The 27,887-nt window shown below is 49.0% G+C and overlaps 1 protein-coding gene across 2 annotated transcripts; it reads left to right on the top strand.

Moving 5' to 3' along the window:
* The first annotated feature begins 35 nt into the window (after positions 1-35).
* SMAD7 (SMAD family member 7) lies at positions 36-27,887 on the top strand. 2 transcript variants are annotated; one of them, XM_058823620.1, is made up of 4 exons: positions 36-825; positions 1,694-1,747; positions 6,731-6,802; positions 26,057-27,887. In XM_058823620.1, the coding sequence occupies exons 1-4, from the start codon at positions 315-317 to the stop codon at positions 26,593-26,595; spliced, it is 1,176 nt and encodes a 391-aa protein (XP_058679603.1). In that variant the 5' UTR covers positions 36-314; the 3' UTR covers positions 26,596-27,887. The 2 variants fall into 2 exon arrangements, with proteins under 2 accessions (XP_058679603.1, XP_058679602.1); XM_058823619.1 differs by having other exon boundaries at positions 6,728-6,802.

The raw sequence follows: 27,887 nt of genomic DNA, 5'->3' as shown, positions 1-27,887 counted from the left end.
CTTCCCCCCACCTTTATTTTATCCCCCTTTTTTTTTTCTTCTTATTCTTGTTCTCAGTTTTGATTTTTTTCTTCTCGATCCGATTTTTCTGTAAATTTTCTCGCAGCGGGAGGAGGCGCGGCCGGCGCATCCCCCCGCGGGAGGCGGCGGGACCCGCGGCCCCAGCGCGGAGACTGGCGCATGCCACAGCCCGCCTCGGCTCCGCTGCCCCCCGCCGCTGTCCCCCGCCGCCGCCGCATCCCGCCTGCCGGCCCCTTCATGCTCGGCGGACGACATGCCCGTTTTGTAGCCGGGGGCCCCTCCTCTCGTCCCGCATGTTCAGGACCAAACGCTCGGTGCTCGTCCGGCGGCTCTGGCGGAGCCGCGCGCCCGGCGGCGAGGAGGAGGAGGAGGCGGCGGCGGGCGAGCCCGGCGCGGCGGCGGCGGTGGCCGAGCCCCGGGCGCACTTGGGCGGGGGGCGCGGGTGCTGCCCGGGCAAGGCGGGCCGCGGCGGGCGGGCTGCGGCGGGCGCGGAGGCGGAACTGAAGGCGCTGACCCACGCCGTGCTGAAGCGGCTGAAGGAGCGGCAGCTGGAGGGGCTGCTGCACGCCGTGGAGTCCCGCGGCGGGGCGCGGACCCCCTGCCTGCTGCTGCCCGCCAAGGCCGACTCGCGGCTGGGACAGCACTGGTACCCGCTGCCCGTGCTGCTGTGCAAGGTGTTCCGCTGGCCCGACCTCCGCCACTGCTCCGAAGTGAAGCGGCTATGTTGCTGTGAATCCTACGGCAAGGCTCACTCCGAGCTCGTCTGCTGCAACCCGCACCACCTCAGCCGGCTCTGCGAGCTAGGTACGGCGGCGGGCATGCCAGGGGATGCGGGTCATGCGGGGGATGGAGGGGTCAGAGGTGTGCGGGGCTTGGAGGGATGTGGGAATACAGGGGAATGGCGGGCATACGGGGCTGCAGGGGATTCAGGGGTGCTGGAGGGCATGCGAGAGGTGGAGGGGATGCAGCGGCGCGGGGGCTGGAGGTGTGCAGGGGAGGGACGGGATACGGGGGAATGGAGGGGATGGGGTGCAGGGGATGGAGAGGATGGCAGAGTGCAAGGGAGGACCCAGGGGCTGGAGCTGTGCAGGGGTTGGAGGGGATGCATGTATGGAGGAGATACAGGCATACGTGGATGTAGCCCAGCTCACCTCCCGGCCTACAAAACTTTTTTTCCCTTCTGGAGGAAAAAATAAACCAAACCAAACTAAAACCGGCCCGCTACAAACAACCCAGAACACGCACAAAAACTTTCCTTTGCCGTGGTTTATGTACTTCCTTTTGCATTTAGGGGAGGGGGCGACGCCCCCACCTCGGGACCCCCTGCCCTCCCCCGGCGCTGCCTCCCCGCCGTCCCCGAGCGCTGCCGGGGGATTAAGGGCCGGGCGGCCCCGGCGCTGCCGCGGCTCCGCCGAGCCAAGGAGGCCCCGATCAGACAGCCCGAGCGGCAGATAGCAGGGAGACTGGCGCCAGACGGCCCCTTTTGTTTATCTGACAGCTAAATATCAAGGCAATCACCGCCTCGCTGCCCTGCCTCCAACCCCCAGAGCTAAGACAAACAGTTTTGCTAAAAGAATGCCACTGTTATCATAAGTTCCTATCTTTTTTCTTTTTTTTTTTTTTTCTTTCTCATGGCTCTGCCTTTATTTTCTCTGTACTTCTCTAATTCCAGAGTCTCCCCCTCCACCCTACTCCAGATATCCAATGGATTTTCTCAAACCAACTGGTAAGTGGACTTTTTTCAATGCAAGTGTAAGAGATAAAAAAATGGCATAACAGCCCCTTTATCGGGGAAAGAGTCTCCTGGCTTTGTCATGCGTTTTGCTTTTGGGTTGCTTGTGTGCTTCTGTGCCTCCTGCTACCCTTGTAAGAATTAACATATAATTTATCTAAGCCACTCTGTGCACAAAGTAGGGCTTTAAAACTCTGGCAGTAAACTTCAGAAGGGATTGCAGTGCAGTGCAGGCCTGCGCTGCTTGAGTCAGCCAGGAAAACCATAGACTCCAGTTGGAAATGGCAGTGCTTCTGCAGCCCTGGGTGAATTTTTAGGGATTTAGGTTGGGATCCAGCACAGCATCTCCCTGATGCCTGAGAATCCCAGTGAACCTCGACAGATGGACTGGTTGGTTAGAAATCTCTCTAAGTTTTATAGGAGCCTAATCCTACCTCATCAGGATGGGGGGAAAAAAATGGGAAAAGAGTCTGAAAAGTTATTTTTTTAACCTTTTAAAAACTTGAATTTCTTAGCACCACTGTGCATGCCTGTTGCCTGTAATTGAATGTCAGGGTGCCAGGGGAGAAGCCCATTTGAGGCTGGCACCGGCTCTCTTGCGGTTGTCTGCATAAACTCTTGGTTGGCAGCGAGCTCGCCGGGTGTGAGATAAATGAGGCTGGCAGGAGGAGGAGAGCCGGGGAGGAGAGTCGGAAGCGCGGGGAGCTCGGCAGGAGCGGCTCCCGGCTTCCCGGGGATGAGTGGCTCTGCAGTGAGTGGGCTGCAGCACCGTGGTCCCTGCGGTCGCGTCCCGCGGTCCTGGCACCGCTGCAGGGCGGCAAGGGGGGATGCTCAGATATTCCTGAAGATGGTTTGGTTGGGGTTTTTCTGGCCAACAGAACGGCGTCTGAGAAATTACCTTTCTGCAGGGTCTCAGGGCTAAAAGAAACCCCATCCTTGAGGCTGCTCTGGTTCGGTGGTGGGGGTCTCATCCTGCCAGCTGCCTCCTCAGAGGCTGGACTGTCCTTATCCCCCTCTTCAAACTCCTTGGGAACACTAATGAGTTTTTTTTTGCCTTTGGGAAATAAACAAAGCTGTTTAACAAACAATTGGGTTGCAAAGCATGAACTATCTTGCCTTGGTGTGAAAAAAACAGGAGATAAGGGCTCATGAATGAAAGAGGGACATAGGGAGCAGGTTGGGCATCCAGAGCATGTGCTGGGATGCAGAAGGGTTGTTCTGTAATAAACTCTGAGGGTCTGCTGGGTCATGAAGCTTTGTGCCTTACACATAATTTTGGCTGCATCCCTGCAGTGCTCCCCCAAAAGTTCCTATTTTTTTGCCTTTATGGCTTTTCTCTGCACTCATTGATGATCCTGGCATGGGATGCGAAGGGGATTGGAGCTGCAGGAGAGAAGGGTTAAACTTGGTTTTGGTTTCCTGTAAAGATGTTAGGATAAAATCTAGTAGCAGGATTTAAACATCCAATCTGCCTCTGCCAGGATCTCATTTTCAGTTAGCCGAATGATATATTTATTCATTAGCAAGTGTTGACATAAGGTAGCAAAATGTGTGTAAACAGAAAAGCCGCAGAACATGAATGTGCCATTTCGAAAGGAAAAGTTATTCCTGTCGGCCAATAGGAAGTGATTAACGCTGCCCATCGGAAACACAGAAACGACTGGGTTACTCACCAAAAAGTCCTCCTTTTTTTTCCTTTTTGAAAGAAAAATGCACTTGGCAGCTGAGCCCCGGCTGGCGGGGCTGTGACAGGCACCGGCGGAGCCTGCAAGTCTGTGGTGGCAGGTGGGTTCTGCAAGCTCAGGGTTTCTCAGCATTTCCTCTGCAGGGGCACTGAGGGTTTCCTGTCCCAGACTCTCTGCCATCTCCCGTGGCAGCTGCGTGTTGAGGACTGTGGGAAGGTGTGAGGAATTTTTACCTGGCTGGTGCCCATCAGCTGTATTCTCACCTGGGGCCTTGAGTGGGGACAGTCCCTGTGTTTGGGCTGTGACAGTGGAGCTGGGAATGTGCATCCAGCAGGAAACTTCTGCTTTTCCATCAATCATGATGGTGGTGGTGAAAGTTAAGTGTTTAGTGCTGTGTCTTGTGCTTCATATGGAGAGATAGGCAGATAATAACCCTGGACTGGTGTGAGCTCTCGCAGAGGTTGCCAGATCAGAGAACCAAAAAGTTTCTGTTGGAAGGGTCCCTAAAGACCATCTAGTCCAAACCTCCTGCAATGAGCGGGAGCATCTTCAACTAGACCAGGTTGCTCCAATCCCATCCAGCCTGACCTTGAATGTTTCTGGGATGGAGGATCTGCCATCTCTCTGGGCAACCCGTGCCAGTGCCTCACCACTGCCATCATTAACCATTTCTCTCTTCAATCTTGTCTAAATCTCTCTTCTCTTTTTGTTTAAAACCCTTAACCATTGGGGATTAAATCAGTTTCTCTGGAGGTGATGGAGGCTGAGACAGGCTGCATTGCATGCTGTAGGAAAGCAGGGATGGACAAGGAGCTGGGATTCTGCTGCAGGCAATGAAATGTCACATCAGGCTGTGTTGGTAGGATAGATCTGGTATTTGTGTACTTGTCATAGAACAGACAGATCTGCCCTTGATGGCTGAGTTACCTGAGGGAAGGCTGTGGGTCAGCTTGGCTTTCTCATTCATAGAATCCCATAATGGTTGGGGTTGGAGTGACCTTAAAAGTCATCTCGCTCCAAGGCAGGGACACCTTCCACTAGAACAGGTTGCTCCAAGCCACCTCCAGCCTGGTCTTGGACACCTCCAGGGATGAGGAGGACCTTTATCAAGGAGAGAACTTTCCTCACAGAGGATGTTGGCAGGGATGGATGATGGAGGTGTGTGGCTCTCAGCATTCCTGATGTCCCTGCTGGAGCTTGCAGCTCTGCTGAAAGTGAGATGGCTAGTAGCACCCTCAAATAATCCAGGCAGATTTTGACTCAGCTTTAAGTGGGACAAGGGGCTGCAAGTGGCTCCGTTGTGCTGTGGCGTGACTGGACTTGGTGGTTCTGGTGTGTGTGAGAGTGCCGGAAACTCGCTGGGATGTCGCTGTGGGGCCGAATGCCCTGCTGTGGTGTCAGCTTTCGGGGGAGCTGGAGGTTTGGCAGCTCCCAGGAGCTATTTGACACCTTGCAAGGTTGGGCTGGTGGCCACAGGGAATAATTGTGTGTCTCTGCAATGGTTCCGTGCTGTGGGAAGGCAGAGCTGGGAGGAGATTGGTGTGCCCCAGGCTGGACAAATGTCTGATCCTCGACCTCTCTGGTGCTGAGGGTAAAACCAGCCCAGTGTCCACTCCTAAGGAGAGCCCCAGCAGATCTGCGGGTGGTAGGATGAGAGGCCAACAATGAATCCAGCCACGCACAGGGCAGACACCCCATGAGGGTTCTGCCTTTGGCTCATTCCACACCTGACTCTCCTGGCTGGTCTAGAGTTGAGCTGCACCAGCCCTGAGTTTTGGAAAGAGAATTCCAAGGGTGATTAATGGATGGGGGAATTGTCCTCTGGGTGATGGGACATAGGAAGAGAGCTGGGGAAGAAGCATGGAAGCACATCACCCCATTGCTAGGGTTGTGTGTTTGGAGTTTGGCTTGGAGTCTGTCCTGCCTGATGTGGTAATAGAGAACCTGGTCATGTATGATCTCTACAGCAAGACAGCGATGTCCCTTACCCCAGGAACTCCTCAGGGAGCTGCAGCTGCAGGCACAGGGAGCCCAGGGCAGGCAGAGGGGTCCAGCCTGTGTTCAGAAAGCATCTGTAGCTCAAGCAGTTGAAGCAGTCACAGGGGAATGGCGGGGAAATCTCCTGTTTGGATTAGAAAGAGTTAAAAAAGTAAAAACCCTATTCTTTAAAGCATAGAAAGCACGACAAGGCATTTAGAGAGCGTATCATATACAGTATTTCACAAGTAAGTCTATTTCCTGTCTCCCCTATTGTTTTCAGTTTGATTAAGTATATCCTGTTAAACTGTATATTCCTGTTAGGGCTTTTACTTTACTCTGATAAAATGAGGTTATGCAGACAGGAATTTCTTATTCACTGGTATTTCAGGGGTGGGATCTGGCAGAATTGCTTTATCAGTAGGGAGAAAATCATCTCAGATCTCCTTTTGATGGCCTTGCTTTGGGATACCGATGTGGGCAAAATCAGGGCATAGAGAACCCAAATTTGGAGAAACCCAAAGTCCTTCAGGACCAGAAGTTTGCATGAACTTCGCAGGTCTTCTCAGGCTTGTTCTTTAGCTTATGGTCCCACCTGGTAGTGACCAAAAAGCTGAAGTTGTTCTGTAGGACCAAGGGATCAGTGTTGTTCTGATTTTTGTCACCTGGAAGAGCAGGCTGAGGGTAGAGGGGTCCAAACCTTGATCCTCCAGCACCTGCTGGAGATTGGGAGAAACCTCTGAAGGAGCATTGGGAGAAACCTCTAGAGGAGCAGCCAGTGTTACCCTGCCCTTTGGTGGTGCCCAGAGGAGTGGGTCCCGTTGCCCAGGAGGTGGCAACAAGGTCTGCCAGGTGCTGCTGGTGACAGAACTCGAGCAGGGCACCACAAAGGTGCAGAAGGGCAGCAATGAGACGTTTCCCTTTCGGTTCCCATTTCGGTGAGTTACAGGTTTTGGCTAAATTGGGTGCACAAAGCCATGGTTTAAGCATTTTGGAAGCTCACTTGCATCAGAACGGCGACAACCTTGATCTCCTTAGCCGGTGACTTGTCCAGAGAGGTGGCAGCCAGCCTGTAATTTCTGCCAGTCTATAATCAGAGCTGGCTGGTGATGAAGCGCAGCCTTGACTGAGACAACGAGTTAGGGTGGATGCTTCTTGATGAACTGCCGTCTCTGCACGGACAATTAGTAATCGCTTCCTGCTAAGCCCTTTGGAATGTGTGTTCTGCTTGGGGCGATGCTGGGAGCCTGCAAAGAACCACCTATATACTGACTTTTTTTTTTTTTTTTCTCCTTTCCTTCCTCTGCTCCAGCAGATTGTCCAGACTCTGTGCCTTCCTCCACTGAAACAGGGGGAACTAATTGTCTAGCCCCTGGGGGGCTCTCAGGTAAGACATCTCTTGCTGCCCTTGATCTTGGCCGTGGGGCGCGTTGGCTGGGGGTCCTGACAAAAGGCAAAGTGATGCTGGGGGAGTTTTGGGGATGCACATCACTGTGAAGTGTGTGCTCAGAGCAGGAGTTTTGGGGATGCACATCACTGAGAAGTGTGTGCTCAGAGCGGGAGTTGGGTTTAATTTCAGTAGCAGCCGTGTACCTGTTGTGCAGAGGATGTGTTGAAATCCCAGACAAGGTTCTCCATCCCTGCATGTGTCTGTACTTCCTTTGGATTCCAGCCTTATGCTCCATTCATTTTGGGCTAAGGCAGGAAGAGGTAAAAGGACTGAGGCAGGGGAAGGCTAAGCAATTATGGTTGACCATTCATTCAGGTGTGTGGATTATGGTGGGCACAGGTGCAGTCCTACCTTAAAGAAGGATTTGGTGTCAAATCCTTGACTTGGTGGTGGGGGGAATCTCTTGTCTCTGGGATGAGAGCCCTGCTCAGGTTTTGCTCCTGGTAAGGTCACCAGCATCCCACACCTGATGGACAAGACTCGTGGTGCCTGGGGAAAAAAAGATGGCCTGTTTTTATAGAGGATGTTGCAGAGAGAGTTGATGATGTTTTTGTACCCCTTCCTGATATATTCAGTGATTTCCATTGTTTTCCTATTTGCCATCTCCTTCAGCCTCCAGTTGCTGTTAGAGGATGGAGGCTTGTTAGGTACTTTCTCCACCCCTCTTGGAGTTTGTGTAGAGACACAGAGCAGTTTGGGTTGGAAAGGACCTTTGAAGGTCACCCAGTCCAACTCCCAACCCCATTTCCAAGGTGTGATGTCTCCAGCACGTCATCTTCCACCCCAGACTGGCCACCTCAGTGTCTCTACCAGGATTAAAGTGTCTGAAACCATGTACCTGCAGGTACTGGCTGATGTTTGAAGGTGCTTGCCTTTGTGGGGATGTCTCCTTGATTTATGATTTATTCATCACTCTGAAACTGGAATTCGGAATGAGGTCGGCGGCGGCTGCACGCGCGTGCATCTGCCCCTGCCTCTCTCCAGGAATTGCGTTTGGTGTGGATGTGATGTCTTTAAGTGAGCCTTGTTTGTTTTTCTTTGGGTGTAATATATACCCTGTCTGTTATTTGAGAGGGGAGCATATTGTTTGTTCAAAGGCCCTAATGAGAATTAATCAAACGAAGGGGGGAGAGGGAACAGGAAAACTTGTTGCTGTTTGGGTTTTTTTTTTTTAGAGGCAGAAGGATTTGTGTTTTTTAAATTTTTTTTTACCATTGGAGCCTATAGCTTCAGGGAATTAAAAAAAAAAAAAAAAGGGACTGTAGAAAGAAAAAAGACAAGAAGCAAAACAACACAATAAGGATGTTGTTAGATCTTTTTTTTTCTTTTTTTCCTTTTTCCTCCTGAAATACACCCTTTGCAGAGGGGAGGAGAGAGTTCAGTTCCACAGGATACCACATGAAATAAGCAGAGGAAGTACTCGCTTTTAAAAGGGGGCTTTCTGTAAGGTTCAGCCTATTGATAACATCTCGTCTGGCAGCTCTGCTCCCGAAGGGAAGGCAGGAGGTGGGGGCTTGGGCTGCAGGAAATAACATGGCTTGTTCCTGGTGCCTCCCAAAAGGCTGCGGGAAGGGGACCCCCTAGCTCCTTAATTGAGCTTCTTCCCAAATGAAAGCACATTTCCACCTGAAAGTACATTTTTAACTTATTCTATTGCTGTTATTTCATTGGATTTGGTTTTTTTTTTTCCTTGTCTCCCTTATCAAAGGTCCCCCCCTCCCCAAGCCTGGAAACAGAACCTTTTTACGATCATTAACCACTCTTTTTTCCTCCCCAAATGTAATTGTAGCCATTTAGTTTAATGAGGAGCTGATAGGAGAGTTGACTCTTGAAGGGTTATGGTTAGCTACCCAAGCCCTGAAACAAAGCCGAATGCCTCCACATGAAAGAGCATTTGTTTTGAATTTGCTCTGATTTACTGGCATCTCCCTTCCGCGCGCAGAAGTGCAGTGCTGAAAATTCCCAACTGGAGAGACCCAGTCAAGAAAGGAAAATAAACGCGCTTTGGAGCAATCCTCCAAAGCTCACTTTCTCCTCCTTTTTTCTCCTACCTCCTCCTGCATATTTTAGTTAGGACAAGAGTGTGTTTGAAGAGGGCTTTAATGAGTTATTGGCAGGGTACGTGGCCAGCTTTGGCTTGGTCTTATCTGTGTTTGGGCAGATAGGGATGGGTGATGCTGGGTGGAGAATCCAGCATCCCTCCTCCCCTCCAGACCTGTACAGCGTTGGATTTGCAGCTCCTTGGCAAAAGGATGGCTTAAAAAAGGGGGGGAAAAAAAAGAGTAATTATTTTGCTAATTTGGAAACTGGAGTGGGCGTGTGGGGGAAAGGACATCACAGGTGGTTGGTGGTGGTGCTGGTGGGATCCTGCAGCACTGCAGCCTTTGGTCATTAGTGGGGTGTGGTGGGTGCTGGTGTAGCAGCAGCATCGGCAGCCCTGCTCTGATGTCTTAAAGAGCAGGATTTGGCAAGGAAGATCACTCTCAGCATTGAGAACTCGGGAATGAGGCCAGCCTGGGGTTCACGGCCACTCTGGCAGGGGAATGCATGGGGAGAGGATGGTGGCAAGGGGAGCATTGGAGGGCCTCAAAGTGGGCATCCTTGCAGCTCTCTGTGAGGAGCCTTTGGTGGGGAGGAGCCTCAGATCAGCCTCTGCTGGGCTCTGTCTGTGCTGGGGCTGCCGGCAGTTGTGCTGATGGATACCAGAGGCTCTGGAGGACGTGAGGCGGGGGAGCAGCATGGCTGGGGCACGCACAGGGAGTGTTTCCCCCTTGTGATAACCACTCTGAGCTGCTCTTTCCCTCCCTCCCTCTTCTTTCTGTTCTCTTCATGACCCAGGAATGCAATCCTGGTTAGTCCTTCACATCATGCTGGTGTCCCCTTCCCATCCCACCTCTGCTCTCTCTTCCCCAGCCATCCCATTATTCTCTGCCTGATGTACCCCTTGCTTCCCCCAAGGCACTGGCTCTCACTTGTGTACTCCTGGCTTTATTTATTTTCTTATATCATCTTTATTTTTGTCGGTGGTCAGCCTGTGGGTAGGTCAGGACTCCTCGCTCACGGTTGCTCCCACTGACACGGCTGTGCTCAGGTATTGCCAGCCAGATCCTTTCTGTCCTCCGTGTGGTTAAAGAGCAAAAATATCCCATTGGGGATAAAAATAATTCCCGTAAATAGGAGACAGAGGGTGGTTTTCCTGTATTTTGAGCTGACTTGTTCTCAGCAGATGTGTTTGGTTGTGCTTCTTTCAAACAAGCAAAGCCATGGCTGGAGTGCCTGAAGGTGGCTGGCCCAAGGTTTGGTGGCATCAGGTTGGTGGGAGCCAAGGTCTTGTATGACCCATGGAGAAGCCTTGATCCAAGGGTAGAAGTGAGCTGGTGGGGTTGGTGCTGGACCTGCTGGCAAAGCAATGCTCTCAAGAAGTCCAGACCTTGTCCTCAGAGAGGGAGAGCAAGTTGAGCTGGCTTGTGTCTTCGCCACATCCACCGCTTTTTTATAGAGGTTGCTCCTAAAATACCAAACCTGAGAGGTTATCCAGATTTTGGCCTAATTCTGCTGATTTGCCCAAACTCTGGAAGCACCTCAGGCTCTTCAAGAGGCAGTGGCTGTTGAGTTCTTGGCGGGTGCTGGATCAAGGTTCTGCAAGCCTTGAGGCTGGGAAACAAGGCTCTTCTGCAGCAGGCACAGACTCAGTTTCTCCCTCCCAACTCCACACCAAAAACTCAGGGAAAAGACTTCCCCAGGCTGGAAGAGCATTGGCATCGTTCCCTCCTCTGGCTCTCTGTGCTGTGGGACCTTGTCTGGTTCAAGGGACCTCTTGGCTGATTGACATTTCATTCTAAAATTGCGGACAGGCCGGGAATGTTTCACTATGCCTCTGATCCCTGCTGGTATCTGCTCGACGGGGAAGAAGCACCTTGTCCAAATCCGGAGATATTTGCCCCCCAAAGCGGCTTCCCGTCGCTCTCCCCTTGCCCATGTAAACAGGATCCTGTGCTGTTTCTCCGCCAGAGCCCTGCCTGTGTTTTCCCGTTCCCCCTACTTCCACCTCCCTCCCCTACGGAGTTTATAACCTCCTGTGAAATGCCTTTATTTACAAATTGGCATCCTATTATAATCTGAAATTGAGACATCTTCCTGTGGAACTAGGATTGTATATTTGTCCCAGGGATAAACAATTGCTTGGGAATTTTTTTTTTCTTTAAGTCACTTATTTTTGGTTTATTTTTGAGCTTACGTCGTTTCGGTATTTTTTAATTCGCTTTGAGCGTCGCGGGGCGTCGCACCCTTTCCTTCCCAGCCTTGCTGGGAGACATGACCCCCTGCTCCCTGCTTACCTAAAAGCCACAGTCCCGTCCTGGAAAGGACAAGGTTATCAGGGGTTAATGCCAGGATGACAGCACTGGAGCCTCTGGAGCAGAGCAGGCTGCCTGCCAGACTAGGAGCCTCCCGGCTCGCCTCGCACATCATCTGACCGTGGCCGACTGGGAGGAGGGAGCTGGTGCTTGGCACTGACCCCGGGCTCTTGGCTTGGCCACCCGCTCCGGTTCCTCCAAGCCCCGTGAGGGCTTTTTTCTTCTTCTTTTTTTTTTTTTTTTTTTTTTCCTAAGGGGGTTCTCACCCTGTGGGGACCCCCCCTGGGACACAGCTGGGATCCTCCTCCCAGCTGCGGGCGTTTCGCCAATTAAAATCCTTCCAAAGCAAATAGAATCCATTTAATAATTACTTTTAAGTGCTCTAGAGCCTCTTGAGCCTTTCCTAGATACTCTTGTACAATGTGTTTTAAAAAAGAAATGATAGCAGAGGTGCTGCCCCCATTAGATAATTTCAATCCATACCTGTACAGCTTCATTAAACCTATTTTTCAGATGCCAGTAGATTTTCCCAGTCAACGGCACCTTTGGAAGAGCTGATGACAAAATGCAAAAGACCCCAGAATCAGCAAGTCCATCACAGTGGGGATGGTGGTGGGAAGAGTGATGGGGTCACTTGTGTTTTAATCCCACAACATGGCGCTTTTTAGGGAAGAATGGGGCTAGGAAGGGGAATTTTGGAAGTTGAGTGTCAGTTCAAACCGCGCTCCGCTCGCAGTAGCTGTCCTGCTGAGCAACTTGATCACTGGGGACATTTAAAACTCGGTGGGACAAAAACACTCGTAGAGGAGCAGCCCCGGGCTGGCAGGGATGTGGCTGCATCGTTTCCATGCCCACTGTCTGCCAGTGGGTATCGCTTACACTAAAGGAACTAGTAACACTAGCCACGCGCATTTCCCTGCCATGGCCATGGGGGATGCCTGTTTCCAGCCACTGTGGCCAGCACCCTAACCCTCCCTGCTGGCTTACAATGGGGTGCAGGGCATTTTAGGGTGCCCAGGGGAAAGCTGAGTGTAGGATCCCTGTCCCCAGCCCTCGCTGTGCTCCAGCAGGGTGGCGGGTGGGTGCCAACCCCTCTGCCGTCCCCCGCCGGCGTGAATGACCCACGCCGCAGCCTGGCTGCCTGCCTACTGTCACAAAGGAGCTTCCTTCCCAGTTTATTTTCAGCGCTGGGATATTATTAACCGCTGAGGCACAGTCTCTGTTCTAGCCACCCTCGCTTTTTGCCTAAATCGCTTTGTTTTCGCCCGCCGCCGGCGTGGCCGCGGTGCCGCCGGGGTACCGGCTGCGTCACGGCTGCTGTTGAGGAACAGAGGGCACGGAGGAGCCTGATCCTGCACGGGGCTCAGGGCAGGCAAGCAAGGAGCTCGGCAGCTCACAGGATTTCCGCCTGCTGTCTTTGGATTAGCCCCTGGGTTTGTCTTTTTTTTTTTTTTTTTTCTTTTTTTTTTTTCCCTTCCTCTATTCTTCAACTTCTTTTAATTAATGCAACATCTTGGGTGTTGCTGTCTGCCTCTTTCTCTACAAGTTATTTTACTTTATTTCTCTTTCTTTTTTGACCTTTATTCTTCCATTTTCTTTTCCCATTTTCCCTCTTTTTTCTTCTGTTTTCCTTCACCTTCTTCTCCTTCTTTTTCTCCTTCTTCTTCTCCTTCTCCTTCTTCTCCTTCTTCTTCTCCTTCTCCTTCTTCTTCTCCTTCTTTTTCTCCTTTTTCTTCTTTTTCTCCTTCTTCTCCTACTTTTTCTTCTCTTTCTTCTCCTTCTTTTTCTCCTTCTTCTCGTTCTTTTTCTCCTTCTTCTTTCTCCTTTTTCTCCTCCTCCTTCATTTCCTCCTTCTTCTCTTTCTTCTTCTCCTTTTTCTCTTTTCCCCCTTGACTTTTTTCCCTTCTTTTTCTTCTTCTGCTTCTTTTCTTTCTTCTTCCTGTTTTCCATCTTCTTGTTTCCCTTCTTCTTTTATTTTCCTTCTTAATGCAAGAAAAGAGCTTTTCTGGGCAAGCATTGTAGGGATTTTCCATCCCCATCCAGGCTTGGATCCCCTGTGTACAGACCTGCTGCCACCCTTCAGGGGGTCTTTGCCCATGGGCTCAAGCCATCAGTTCCAAAAAGCTTTTTCCAGGGTATTTTTGGGCTGCTGGGAATGTGATGTGATGCTTGCTAGAAGACAGCAAACTCTCATTTCTTTTTTCTTTTCTTTTTGCTTTTTTTTCCTCCCCTGTTTTTTTTTTCCCTCCCTTCTTTTGGGTTGCCATTTAAATGCGTGATGATAACTTTCACCCTGTTAATTAACAGGAAACATTGGGACAAGACAGGAAATTACATCAGTCTTTTATGAGGAAAGCGCCAAGAAAAAAATGCAAGAAAACATAGTTATTAGTGAAAGGAAAGAAAGTGCCAGGGGAGGGAAAAGAAAGAAAAAGAGAAAAAAGAGGGATAAAACACCATCTCATAGGCCCTGCTTTTCCAAGGGGGCTGGTCCAGTACTTGATTTTATTTTTATTATGTTGAAAAATATTTGACTAGCAGGGTCACCTTTGCTTGAGCGCGACGGTCCAGCTTCCCAAGGAATTTTTTTTATTTTATTTTCATGCTTTTTCTCAGCTTCCTTCCCCAAACTGTGAGGCCTAGGAAGCTCTTGGCCGGGAGACTAATTTTGGTTTGGCTGCTCAGCCCTTCAAATTGGTCCCCACCCAGTGTCATTATCTTGGTTTTAACTTGCAAGGGGAAAAAAAAAAAAACCAAAAAAAAAAACCAAAAAAAAAAAAAAAAAAAAAAAAAAAAAAAAAAAAAAAAAACCAACCCAACAAAAAAAAAAACAAAAAAAAAACCACCCTGTAAGAGCTGGCTCAGCCCTTCTCTACCCTTTTAACCTCACTACACAAAAAAATCCTTCTGGCTTCAGCCCTGCTGGCTGGGCTGTGCTGGCAGTGCTGGAGCACCATGGGCTGGTTGCAGGAGGTCCTGGTGATGCTCTTGGTGATGCTCCCATGTGTGGGGAACAGTGCCAGGCTCCGTGGTCCTTCCTCACCCTCCCTCAGCCATCACCTGGGATCCCTGTTGGGATGCTGGGTTTGGTCAGCCAGCTTTGGGGCAAAGTCCTGGCTCCTGTGACTTTTCCCTGAGCATGTGGAAAGGCAAATGTTGCCATTAAAGGAGTAATTCAGTATCGCTCAGGCCCTGAACCTTAGTTGTAAATATGTATCTTAGAGATGTACGTAATAAGCGAGGCTGTATATGGTTAAATAATGAGCAAAATCTATTCAATCTCTGTGTGTAGGTTGAATATGTATAGAGATAATTTATTCCATGTATTATTTATATAATTATATAAGATACAGTCAACATATTATGTATCTATTCTATGGATATATAGGTTCAATATATTCATTGTGTACTGAATGTGTTCCATATTTGTGTAGGATTCTATGTAATGCTTACACAGGTTAGAGAGATTTTGTTCATAGAAGCCAGAACTTCATCAACAAAGGTGACTTTGTGGCTGTTAGGAAGGTGGTGGAAATTCAGACATCTGTCACTTTTGCAAGTGGAGAGGTTGGCTGTGGATCCAGTGATTTTTGGTGATGGAAGGCTGTGGGTCGAATTTATGGGTGATAAAAATTACCAGGTGTCACTGCTGAGGAGGAGCCCCCTCCATGGTGGGTGATGCAAAATAATGCCAGAGGAGCTGAGCGTTTGGTGTGCAAATTGAGGTTTTGAGTAGAAAAGCAGAAAAAATGGCAAAATAGTCAAGAAACTAAGCCATGGGATGAGGCTGTCAGTGACCTCGTGGCTGGGCTCCGGCAGCACCTTCCCAGGCAGAGCGGATGGAGTCAATAACTCCGTAAAATCATTCTTTGAGCAGGAATCAAGTAACAGGAGTTTTATTTGGAAAAGGAGCTGGGAGCCTGAAGTTACATCACTGTGTTTGAACTGATGAATTCATTTTCTTTGGAAGCCAGTCTGAGACTTTTTAGCTCATGATAAGGAACAAACCCATAAATCATAAGCGGAGGCCTGTAGTTTTACTGTTCTTTGTCACAGCCAAGCATGGAAAATGTATCCTGGGTGTCAAGAGCATGAAGCCTTGGCTCACCTGAGAGTTGCACTGCAGTTATTTTCTGGAGAAGCTGGTGTGCTGCTGGGCTTGCCAAGCCCCAGATTCCCTGGGCTTTATCCCTGTGTGAGGATGCTCCTGCGTTTCAGTGATGCCCAAATCCTCTGGGCTTCAGCCCCATGGGAGGATGCTGCTGCATCCCAGTGATGCTCAATTCCCATGGGCTTTGTCCCTGTGGGAGGATGCTGATGGCTGTTGGTGACACCCCAAGTCTCCTGAGTTTTGTACCCAGAGGAGGATGCTGGTGGTTGTTGTGACACCCCAAATCCCCTGAGTTTTGTGCCTGTGAGAGGATGCTGCTGGTTGTTGGTGACACCCCAAATCCCCTGAGTTTTGTGCCTGTGAGAGGATGCTGCTGGTTGTTGGTGACACTCCAAGTCTCCTGAGTTTTCTACCCATAGGAGGATGCTGGTGGTTGTTGTGACATCCCAAATCCCCCAAATTTTGTGCCCATGGGAGGATGCTGCTGGCTGTTGGTGATGCCACCCTGGTCACAGCAGGTCCCCTCTCAGGACTTGGCCACCAGAACTGGGGTGAGATGAGCCACGAGGAGCTTTTGGGGCTTTTTCTTAACCTGTGTGCTGCCGACCTGCCCGGGGCAAACCTCTGCTGGCCTCTGTCTGCGGGAAGGGGGTGCCAGCTCCGCCGGAGCGCCGGGAGGGTTAATTACTTAATGAATATAATATTCTCTATAATTGCTGCGCGTTATTAATCCAGAGCAAAGTGAGAGGCGAGGGGAGGGGTGTGTGTGTGCGTGTGCATGGCCAGGCTTGTGAACTCCTTCCCAACGCCATCCGTCCTGTCTGTCCATCCCTTGATTGCCCCCTGCCCGGGCCGTGGCTGGTGCTGTCCGTGTGTCCGTGTGTCCGTCCATCCCTGGGCGGGGATGTACATATTCCATGTACGGCGTGCTCCGCCGCCTGCTCTTAGGAATAGGCGTGATTAGATTATGAAGGCAGACAGAAGTAATGATTAACTTTTTCAGTCTGCCTGCTGTCTCCAGTCTGGCGCTGGGTGTTTTTTTTTCCCCCTAAGTAGGCCCTGGCCCCGCATCGACAGGGTATTAGGTTGTAAAGAAAGCCAGGAGGAATGAAGGCAAGGGAGGGAGGGGAAAGGGGAGGGAGGGAGCCTTTTCCATCGGATCCGGGACTGGAATTTATTGGCAGGAATGCAGTAAATGCTCCAAATGCCAGCCCAGCTAAACAGTTTTCATAATTGTTATGGAGCGGGGCACGACAAACGTGAAAAGGACTTTTGTTCCTACTCTGCTTTTTCCATGGGTTTACATCCCTGCGAGGGAGATGCTGCTCTGGGAAAAGTTGCTGGGAGACGTGGGTTTTTTTTATTTTTTTGGTGTGGGGAGAAACATATATTTACGTCTGTTTTCAGTCTTTAGGGGAGAATTCTGGGTCAGTGTGCTGCAGGGAGAGGGTTGGGGTTTTTTTTCAGTGTTGGAATAAGAGCAGCAATGATGCTGTGTTGTGTGTATGTGTGTAATGCAGTTGGGGAGGGAAAAAAATCCTAACACACATCTGGGTATTGGGTATCCCTTTGGAAATCCTAGACTGCTCTACTTCAGTTTTTATTAAGGCCTTAACAAGGTTTTTAATGTGTAGCCCACATGGCTACACGTTGTTGGTGGAGAGCTGTGGCTTTCCTGGGGGATGTATCCCTGCTCTCCCCAGGGCATCCCAGGGTGCTGGATGACCTTTCCTGCCTTGCAACAGTGAAGCCTGCTTTATTTTTCACTGCAAAAGCTTTTTAAGGTCATCCTCTAACCCCCAGCTGCATTAGAGGGGCTGGTACCCCATGGCTGGCAGTGGCCTCTGGTGGCTCCAGCATCCATGGTGTGATTTATCCCAGAAGGGAGAAGGGCAGGATGCTGCCACAGGAGCCTCCAGCACAGCCAGAGCCAGGAGAGAGATTCTTGGCAAGCTCGTCCCCAGGTCTGATTTGCATTGCAGTAAAGTCAGGAGCCCTTTGTGTGCTGGTTTCTCTTTCTCAGAAGGTTTCTGGCTGGGATCTGGGTTGGGTTTGGGTGGGGAAGAGGTGTGTCCTGCTAGCTGGGGCTGAAGCATGGAGGAGGTGGCTGCTCCTCTCTGGGACCAGCCCTAAGTCACCTGGAGCTCCCAGGGCAGCATCTCACGGGCTGTGCTCTCCAGACGGCTCTCTTGGCTGATTTGTTACAAAAGTGAGATTATTTCGGGTTGCCTCAAGGAAGGGGAGAAGGTTGGAGAATGCACAGGGCAGTGGAGCACCTGCACCACCTCCCACCAGCACAGAACAGCAACAAAACAGGATTTCTGGGGGGTTCCACATGGATCTGTGCACCCCTTTGGATGGCCTGGGAGTCCCAAAAACCCCATGGATTTTGTTGGCTCTGGAAGGGTCTCAGCCCTTGCCGCATCCCTTTGTCCCACCCAACCGTCGAGCTGGAGCTTGGGGAAGGGATTCCCGTCCTACTGCTTTTTTGAAACAAGGGAACAGCTTTCCCACACCTTTGAGGGGTGCAGGAGGAGAGGCAGATAAAGAAGGCTCTTTAAATTAAAACTTCAAAAATAATTAGGCTGACTGTATACTAAACAACAGCAAAGAGGCCCATTTACTGTAAATATTATGAATGGATTTGGCTGGCTTCTTCATCCCCACCCTTCCTCTAAGGCTTTTCTCTGAGCTGAGTCGAAATTCGGCCTTCAGACAGCACGGTACTCTATAATTTGCATGGCTGATGAGGCCTGAAGCCTGGTACGGAGGAAACTGGAGTCAGCTGGCTCCTCTAACCACTGGAGACAGGCAGACAGGCATTTTTGGTGTGTGCCTGCATATTTTCCCCCCCCCACCCCACCACCTTGTAGCTCCAGCCTTGCCTGGCTTTTAAGGAGAATGGTCACAAGAAAAGGGCTCTTCACTTCTGGAGTCGTTTTTAGCCGTGGTAATTGATTAATCACCGTAATTAGACAGTAGCAGTGACTAATAGGATGTTTATGAATAAAATTTCTGGTTTGGTGGACTCCATGAACTTGGCAGTTTCACTCAGGTTCTTTCTCTGCCGTCCTGTAAATGCAGGGGACATGCATCACCCCATAATTTATAATATATTTTTTAATATTTTTGGACATTACTCCTGGTCCAGCCTTGCCATCTGCCACAGTGGTGTTTGCTCTTGAGCCCCTGTAAGTCTGCAACAACATGCTTGCAGGGCTTTTTTCTTTTCTCTTTTCTTTTCTTTTCTTTTCTTTTCTTTTCTTTTCTTTTCTTTTCTTTTCTTTTCTTTTCTTTTCTTTTCTTTTCTTTTCTTTTCTTTTCTTTTCTTTTCTTTTCTTTTCTTTTCTTTTTCTTTTCTTTTCTTTTTTTTCTCACAGCAGAAACTTTCACCCTACCTGGCACTAAAAAAAAACCCCAAACTATTTATTCCCAGGCACCCTGAAATTTTCTCTTCGGAAAAAATTAGGAGAAAAAATAGGGGGAAAAATGGAGAAAAATTAGAAAAAAATGGCAAAAATAGGGGGAAAATTAGGGAAAAGTTGGAGAAAAAATTGAAAAAAAAATAGGGAAAAATTGGAGGAAAATTGGAGGAAAATAGGAGAAAATTAGGAAAAAATGGCAGAAACTTTCTTTCTTTCTTTCTTTCTTTCTTTCTTTCTTTCTTTCTTTCTTTCTTTCTTTCTTTCTTTCTTTCTTTCTTTCTCTCTTTCTTTCTCTCTTTCTTTCTCTCTTTCTTTCTCTCTTTCTTTCTCTCTTTCTTTCTCTCTTTCTTTCTCTCTTTCTTTCTCTCTTTCTTTCTCTCTTTCTCTCTGTCTTTCTCTCTCTCTCTCTCTCTCTTTTCTTTTTCTCTTTCTTTCCTTCCTTCTTTCCTTCCTTCTCACTTTTATGTTCTTGCTGAATTAACCCCAGAAGGGTCAGGGCTGGGCTCCAGGCTGGGGCACGGCTGACTCAGGGCACCCCAAGCTGGGCTGGGAAGCTGAGGGGATGTCCTCAGGGGTGAATCATCCCTACCCTCCATCTCACCTGCCCTCCTGTGTGTCCTGATTTCACAATGGGGGTTCCCAGCTGTGGGGAAGGCGGTGGCAAATTTTGTTTGGGTCACCTGGGGACTGAGCAAAGCCCTCCCAAACTTTCAGGTCACACTTAATACAAACCTGAACCAAAAGCACAAGAAAAATGGGGAAATATGAGACTCCTTCCCCTGATGGCTTCTGCCATATTTTATCCTGCTTGACCTCATCAGGCTCAATCTTAGTAAATACCAGCAAATTGAAATCTTGCGGTGAAACTTAACATTTATTTTCGTGCAAGGTTGACTGATTTTGCAAGGAACAAGGAGCCATTTGAGTGATTGATTGGACAACTCGCTAATAAATTAAAAAAGTAATCTTAAGGCTCTTTAGCCTGCATGACTACCATATATGCTGAGCAATAAGAGCCGTCTAATTAGACACAGACACAAATTTATGGTCTAGCCTGTCAATCCGGGGATTAAGGGCTGCATAAGTACCTACTGACACGATGGGCTGTAATGGCTCCTGAAGAGATGTTATGGTCTATCATGTCAATAATCCGCAGATTAAAGGCTCCCTAAGTAGGTGTTGATGTGATGGACTGTCTCAGCTCTTGGGGCTCTTGTGCTGGGAGCCTGAGGGACCCCAAGCTGCCATCCCTGCCGAGGGTGAGGGTTTATTTCTCCTGCAAGAAGCGGGAGCTTAGCACAGCACCACGCTGGAAATTAGGCTTTCAGGAGCCGTCCCAGCCATCAAAAGCAGGGGCTCCTGGTGGAGGGGAAGCTGTCTGGCCCTTGTGTGCTGGGAGGTACAAAAGGTTTGGGGCAAACACTGCTGTGGGTGGAGTCTCCACAAACTTTGTTAAAGGCACAAAGCCCCTTTTCTGCAGCAGGATATATCCTTTAATGTGGATTTATCCTTTAATTTAGAATTTTTTTCCCCTTTGCTTTTGCTGAATGTACCTGGAAATCTGGCTTTTAGGTATTTTTCATTGTTTTGTTCATTTGTTTGTTTATCTACTTGGTGGGTTTGGGTGGTTTTTTTTTTTTGTTTTGTTCTGTTTTTCACCCTGTAAGTCACTTGAGGGAGTAGAAAGGAAATTGGATTACCCTTCTGGGTGCCCATTTTTCTTTGTTTTAGTGAGCACACTATGCTCTGTGTTCTCCTCACCTTGGTGTAATGCCTTTCACTTCTCAACTGAGGGGTCAGGGCGTTGTTTTTCCTGAGATCCTACAAAATCAGCACTTGCCAGTAACAGAGGGGTAAGACTGCCACAGGGCAAGTGCTGAGGACCCTCCAGAAGAGCATTTAAAGCTCTGGGTTTTGTGTCTCGGTCTCTTGCACATCCAGGAGCAGGGGAAGCCGAGGGCCAGGGCCCTGTCCTGGACACACAGATGCCACCTGAGGTCAGCCAGCGGGGATTATCGGGCTCGAGACGCGCTGAGCTCACTCTCAGCCTCAGCCCCGGCCTGGCCAGACACGTTGTGCTGACACCAGCCCAGCCAATTTTTTTTTTAAGCACGAATGCCCTCCGTGTGTGCTGGTGGATAAAGGAGGAAGGACTCTCTGTGTGTGCATCTGCTCCTTGGCAGTGCCCAGGGCATTTATTTTCCAGCACAAAGCTGTGTCCTGGAAAGCCAGGCAGGGCTCTCTGCAGGCCTCTCCAGCAGCACAAGGAGCTGGAGCTGCTGCAGGGAATCCAGAGGAGGCCACGGAGCTGCTGCCAGGGCTGGAGCCCCTCTGCTCTGGAGCCAGCCTGGCACAGCTGGGGCTGTTCAGCTGCACCAGAGAAGCTCCAGGGACACCTCAGAGCCCCTGCCAGGGCCTCCAGGGGCTCCAGGAGAGCTGCACAGCCCCTGGGGACAAGGCAGGCAGGGACAGCACCCAGGCAATGGCTCCCACTGCCAGAGGGCAGGCACAGATTTTGGCACATTGGGAATTAGGAATTGCTGGCTGGGAGGGTGGGCAGGCCCTGGCCCAGGGTGCCCAGAGCAGCTGTGGCTGCCCCTGGATCCCTGGCAGTGCCCCAGGCCAGGCTGGATGGGGCTGGGAGCAGCCTGTGCTAGCAAAAGTTGTCCCTGCCCATGGGACAACTTTTAAAGTCTTTAAAGGATCTTTAAAGTCCCTTCCAAACAAAACCCTTTTTTAAAGTGAGAGGACTTTTGTCAGCAGTTCAGGGTAAATGGTACTATGGTGAATATTGTGCCAGGGTTAGTGTTTGATGGGAAATCCAGACCCAAGAATGAGGGAGAGGAGGGGGTGAGATGGTGAGAACTTTAGGAAGAGCATGAGAAGATGCTCAGAACCAAAACTGGTTTTTGGAAAAATAAATGTATATGTACATATATTACAAAAAGTGTACATACATAGTTCTGAATACTTCTACATTTGGATAGTTTAATTTGCCTCTAAACCTGATGTCATTGATGAAAGATCCAATGACAGGCATTTAAAATCCTCATCAGTAAGGCCATTTTATTCCTCTTTTCAGCTTTGAGTTGTTGCCACAGATACTGGTGATAATTTTGACACCCTTGATGTGGTCAGCTGGGAGCAATGCTGGTGGGTCAGATAGCTCAATGTGTGCTAAACTTGCTCTTTTCTTTCAAGGTTGGTTGACTGCAGGAAAACCTTTAGCTAAAATAACAGAACAAATCTCAAAGATCCCCAGTCTAGATCCCCTTTACATCCATGAACCTGGCATTGGGACAAGGCTGAGATCTGAAGGACAACACAGATCTAAAACACCCCCAGGACAGGAGCTGTGTTGTTGTAGTATATTATTATTTTTTTTAATTCAATTTTTCTAACATGCTTTGGTTCTCTGTGAATTAAAAATAGAGAACTTCTCCCTCCCAAACTCCTAATAAAACTGCTGGAGCTTGGAGAGAAAAAGTATGGATGACATGCTTTCATCAAATTAAAACTCACCATGTGATGGAGAGAAAAGCCACACCAGAAATTTCCAAGCAAGGGGGGATGTGAGTCCTTCTGCCATAGCTTGGGAGAGAGCCAAGTGTGGGACTTGACAAATTTGGGTGTTTCTGTGGTGTGAACGTCCCATACCCGCTGTTGTGGGTATATCCTTTAATGTGGATTTATCCTTTACTTTACCCACTGTTGTTTCTGCAGCTGTCAGGTTTTTGGGGGAGTATTGCTTTGGGATCCCATCCTGCTGGATTTTGAAGCATTTTCAGCAGGATCCTGCCCTGAGCCCACAGACAGCATTTCTCCCCATTGTGGAGAAATCCTGGCTTTTATTGGCTTTTATTGGGAGAGTTGAGGCAGGACATGATGGTTTTGGAGGTCAAGGCAAGTGATGGGGAACCTCACAGCCTCTTGTGCTGGTTGGGGAGCTGAGATTTACCTGGGATGATGCTTTCATGGAGGACAATGGATGCATTGGCAAAACTGGGGCAGGCCCTCAGGGAAATCCAGGAAGGTGTAAAAAATATGGGAAAAAAGAAGAGAGGAGTTTTCCATTGGGGATGGGATATGGTGTAGTATGGTTGTGCTGGGGCATCACTGGTGATGAAACATCTGCACCAGAATGACAAAAGATGTTACCCCAGGGGTTCTGGGGCACTGCCTTGGTTTCTCCCCTCTGTCAGGGGCTAATGTGTGCTCTGCAGACCTGGCTGTGAGTGATCAACACCACCAATTCCCCAGATTCCTCAGGGCACACTCACTTTATTTGCAGTGGTTCCTATACTATTATTTTCTCACAATGAGCTTGCACAACGCGCCAGGGGGAGCCTGCTGGAGCCCCAAGGCAGGCTGTGATGGAAACCATGGAAAATCCTAACAACCCAGCGATAGCAGCAAACGGAGGGACCCTTAATAACGAAATAATGGCGCAGATGTTTACAGCATTAAACATTATCATTGTTTGCTGGGACATGGGAACACTCCCAGTTTGCTGGGAGTTTTCCAGGCATTTAGGAGGGGATGTGTTTGCACCGAGGAGCTCGTAAAAGCGATGCTTTTAACTCAAAACAGGCATCCCAAAGGGCTTGCAGCCGTCTGTGGGCTGTGGCACAGGGGGACGTGTTGGGGAGGATGTGGCTGTGAGTTTTCCTGGGATCTGGGGTTTTGTGTGAGCTTGCAGCAGGCAGAGAAGGCAGTTTGGGTGGTGGGTGCCTGCCATGACCCCAGGTTGCACGGGGTGAGCCCAGCAGGGTGGTTTTGAGCTTAATTCTACTGTTTGCTTCGTTTGCACAGATCCGTTTTTTTTTATTGCCACCAAAAAAAGCCTTTTGGGGGAAAAAAAAATTTTAAAAAAGGAGTCTGTCACTGTAGGAAGCATCTCTTGAGTCACTTTTTCCTTCTCTCCTGCCACCTCCTCTCCTGCCAGAGGGATGCCTCTGGTGGCTTTTCCCACCCCTTTTCCTGGCGGACGCCAGCACCAGGGAGGAGGGTGGGAGCAGGGGGGCTCCTCTGGGGTCCCACAACTGCAGAAAGCAGCTTTGGGGGTGGCTGGCAGGGAGGCCTGAGCCCATTTGTCCGAGCTGAGCCCTTGTGTTCTCATGGATTTCTGACTAGAGATGCAGTCAACAGCTGAAGCCCGCAAACGGAAGAGGCTCTGGCATATTTATCCTCTGTGCTGGCATCAGCTCCTTAAAAAAAACTCCAACATCCCGGATTACCTAAGATTCGTCCTTGAGGTCTGGTCACCCCATGTCATTCAGAAACCCAAGTGGGATTCATTCATGAACTCCCAGCCCTCCATAAAGGTCCGTTCATTCATCGCCAAGGCAGTTTTCTATTTTTTCTTTTTTTTTTTTTAATTATTTTTTATTTTCCCTAAATGCTCTAGCAATTAAATAGCTCTCTGTAAGCAGCAGTGAACTAGTTGTTACATGGTCTTCACTAATGCAAGCACAAGCACTGGGTGAAAAAGTTATTTTTTCCCCCCTGCCACCTCCTAAAAGGAATGGTTTAATGTTTGAATCAATGTAGGAATTTCACTAGGGGTACACTGCCTCAAAAATTTCCCCAGCTGCTCTGAAACAAAGCCCAAAAGGCTCTGAACATCACTGGCAGTCTGATAGTGAGGAGGGAGGTAGTGGGTGGTTAACAGAGATCCCCCTTTGGAGTGAGGAGCATCCTTCCCCTGGATCCAGAACAACCCTCCCAGATTCTTCCCTCTCCCTGGCAGGGGATGGAATCTCCATCCTGGGGGTGTTTCTTGCCCCTCTGGATGCACTTCTGCATGGATGGCACCCCATCTGTGTTAGTGGGGAGGAAGTAACCCAAACTGCCCTCCCTGCCCCTCCTGAGCCCCAGGTTTCAGCAGGACATAAAATTACCCACAACAGAGTCTTGTGAAGCACCAAAAAGGGAGTGGAAAGACAAACTGGGGTGCACCTCAATAAATGCTGTCCCAGGGACCACCCCAGCATGACCAGAACCCCCATCCCTGGTTTAACCTGGGAATGAGGGTCTCTATTTTGAGACATCCACAGTCAGGCCCATTTTTAGTAGCTGCCTCCAGCAACTGGAGAAATATTTTCCTCGCTGGCATAGAAATGAGGAAATTAAAAGTGTGTGGCTGGGCTTTTTTTTTTTTTTTTTTTGTCTCTCTTAAAAGCACAGCGCAGGGCTTGAACGAGATGGGAGGAAAACTGGGAAAATGGGCTTATCAACAGCAAAAAACAGAGAGAGCGGGCAGCCATGGGGAGGGAGGGGTTGGAGGGGGCTGCAAGAAGAGTTTTTGGCTGCTGGGTCACCCACCATCCCAGCTCCACCAGCTTCTCTCATAGTTCAGGGGATTATTTTGGTAGCGCTCACTAACTTGCATTCCCAGCTTGATTTTTTTTTTTTTTTTTTAAATACTATTATAGAGATGAATAGTTCCCAGGTCTTAACATGCCTGCTGAGGCTGGGAGGAATTACCCGGCGAGCAGCGCCAGGCTGCTCGGGATCCTCCTCAGGAAAAGGGGCTTTCTCACGTTTTTTCCCTCCCCCTGCCTTGCTTTTTCCTCCTACATCATTGCCGTGCTGCGTGGGGTAATTATGGGAAAGGGAGTTGAGAAAAGGGCTGCACAAATGAATTTCTGCCTTTTTTTTTGCAAGTTTTTAGGACTTTTTCGTTAACCTGTGTGAGATTTTTTGGTTCCCTCTGTCTTTTGGTGCTTGCCAGAGGTTAGGGGGCATTTTCTGTCCCCATACTGCCCATCACCCAGGCCCTGCAGGCAGGGAAAAGCCCCACACACCAGAGCAGTCCAGTTCTCATCCCCTCTGGTCCCATGGGATGGCTTTCAGTGTGGTTTTCTTAGCAGCAGCTCAGTTTTTTTCAGCGTCTGTGCACAGTACATTGTCATTTATGGAAATAAATCCATCGTTCAGTAGGTGAGCATCAGGGAGTTCAGGTGCTTGGTGGCACAAGCATCTCACCTCTCCTGTTGGCACTGGAGGGGGTCCTGGTGCTGGTTTGGGTGAGGGTGGCTGTGTCATTGTCACTGGAACTGTAAATCCAGCCAGAACTAGGCACTGAAGTGACACAGGAGTGCCATTTCCAAGTTCAGAGTTCCGAGTTCCAAACCTGGGAATGTTTTTTTGGAAGTAGTGGGTGCACCGTGGACGTTGATGTATGCGTGGAGAGGATCATGAAGATGTGGGCAGGCAAGGTCCTGCTGGTTCCGTGTTGCTTTTGGCTTGTGGTGATTCCCTTGTTGCTGAATCCCTCCTTTTTCTTTTGCCCCTGCAGATTCTCAAGTTCTTCAGGAGCCAGGGGATAGGTCACACTGGTGTGTGGTGGCATACTGGGAAGAGAAGACACGCGTGGGTCGGCTGTACTCTGTCCAAGAGCCCTCCCTGGACATCTTCTATGATCTACCTCAGGGGAATGGTTTCTGCCTCGGGCAGCTCAACTCGGACAACAAGAGCCAGCTGGTGCAGAAGGTGCGCAGCAAGATCGGCTACGGCATCCAGCTCACCAAGGAAGTGGACGGCGTGTGGGTGTACAACCGCAGCAGTTACCCCATCTTCATCAAGTCGGCCACACTGGACAACCCCGACTCCAGGACGTTGCTGGTTCACAAAGTGTTCCCAGGGTTCTCCATCAAGGCTTTCGACTACGAGAAGGCGTACACCTTGCAGAGACCCAACGACCACGAGTTCACGCAGCAGCCGTGGACGGGATTCACCGTGCAGATCAGCTTTGTGAAGGGCTGGGGCCAGTGCTACACCAGACAATTCATCAGCAGTTGCCCCTGCTGGTTGGAGGTTATTTTCAACAACCGATGACTCGAGACAGAGTGAACTCATGACATCTATACTACTTTGCTGCTATTACTTCCTTCTGAGTGCTTGCTTTTCATGCAGACTTTATTTTTGTTGTTTTTTTGTTTCGTTTTTGTTTTTGTTGTTCGCCCTTCTTCGTTTTGAGAAATAGCTTATGAAAGATGATTTTTTGTTGTTGTTGTTTGTTTTTTTTTGTTGTTGTTGTTTTTGCCTTTGGGGTATTTTGATAAATATATCTATTTTTTAAAAGTGTGAATGACCAATAACTCTCAGAAGGGCGAGAGAAGGGTGCAGTTGGGGATAGATCACACGAGATAATTACTTCACGCCTCTCAAAAAGGATTATCCAATGGGGATCGATGGATTTGAAAGCCACTAGCTCTATGTTACACCTCCTTCCTTTGGACAGCACAAGGAGATGACTGTGTTTCTGTAGGCACCACCTTCCTTCCCAGTGACGGTGACACCGAGACCCTTCCCCAGCAGTGCTGACCCCGCGTTGCCGCCGAAGGATGGTGCAGAAACCTTCCCAGACAGGTCCTTTACCGACCTCCCGTGTTTCTCTTGTTGCTGGGTTCGTGTCTTGTCACTGTGTTCGTTGTTCCACTGCTTTTTCTATGTTTGTTATGATCGTGGATTGATGTAAAGGGGAGAGAACAACAGTGGAGGGGACTCCGGGCATGGCCCACCCTTTGATCATTTGAGCTGAGATGAGAAGTGACAGAATTCTAAACCTAAAAAAAAAAAAAAAAACCAATTTAGAAATTACAACTAAAGAAAAACAAGTGGGGAAAAACAAGAGAAAAAGTGTTCACAACAGTCGGTGTGTCATAACCTGCTAAGATCAGGTTATCCAGGTACCATCTTATCTGGAAATGCAGTTGTGCTTTCATTTCTTCTTGAATTCATACACGAGTATGATACTTTTACACTGTTCTTAGCTCAATGAGCATGTTTAGACCTTAACATAAGCTATTTTTCTAAATATAAAGGTTTAATTGAACAAGAGAGCATTCTTCTTGGAACTTTAGCATTGTAGTGCTTTGGAAAAACACCCACACAAAAGAAAGGACTCCTTAAAAAAACCCTGAGATTTATTAAAGAAAAAAATTGTATTTTATGTTATATATAAATATATTATTACTTGTAAATATAAAGACGTTTTATAAGCATCATTATTTATGTATTGTGCAATGTGTATAAACGAGAAAAAAGTAAGAAAGATGCACTTTGCTTTAATATAAATGCAGATAACAAATGCCAAATTAAAAAAAAAAAAAAAAAAGAGAACACAA

This window comes from Ammospiza caudacuta, chromosome Z, assembly GCF_027887145.1.
Source record: "Ammospiza caudacuta isolate bAmmCau1 chromosome Z, bAmmCau1.pri, whole genome shotgun sequence".
Lineage (NCBI taxonomy): Eukaryota > Metazoa > Chordata > Aves > Passeriformes > Passerellidae > Ammospiza > Ammospiza caudacuta.
Note: the sequence above shows the minus strand (reverse complement) of the source record. Positions and strands in the feature narration are given on the sequence as shown.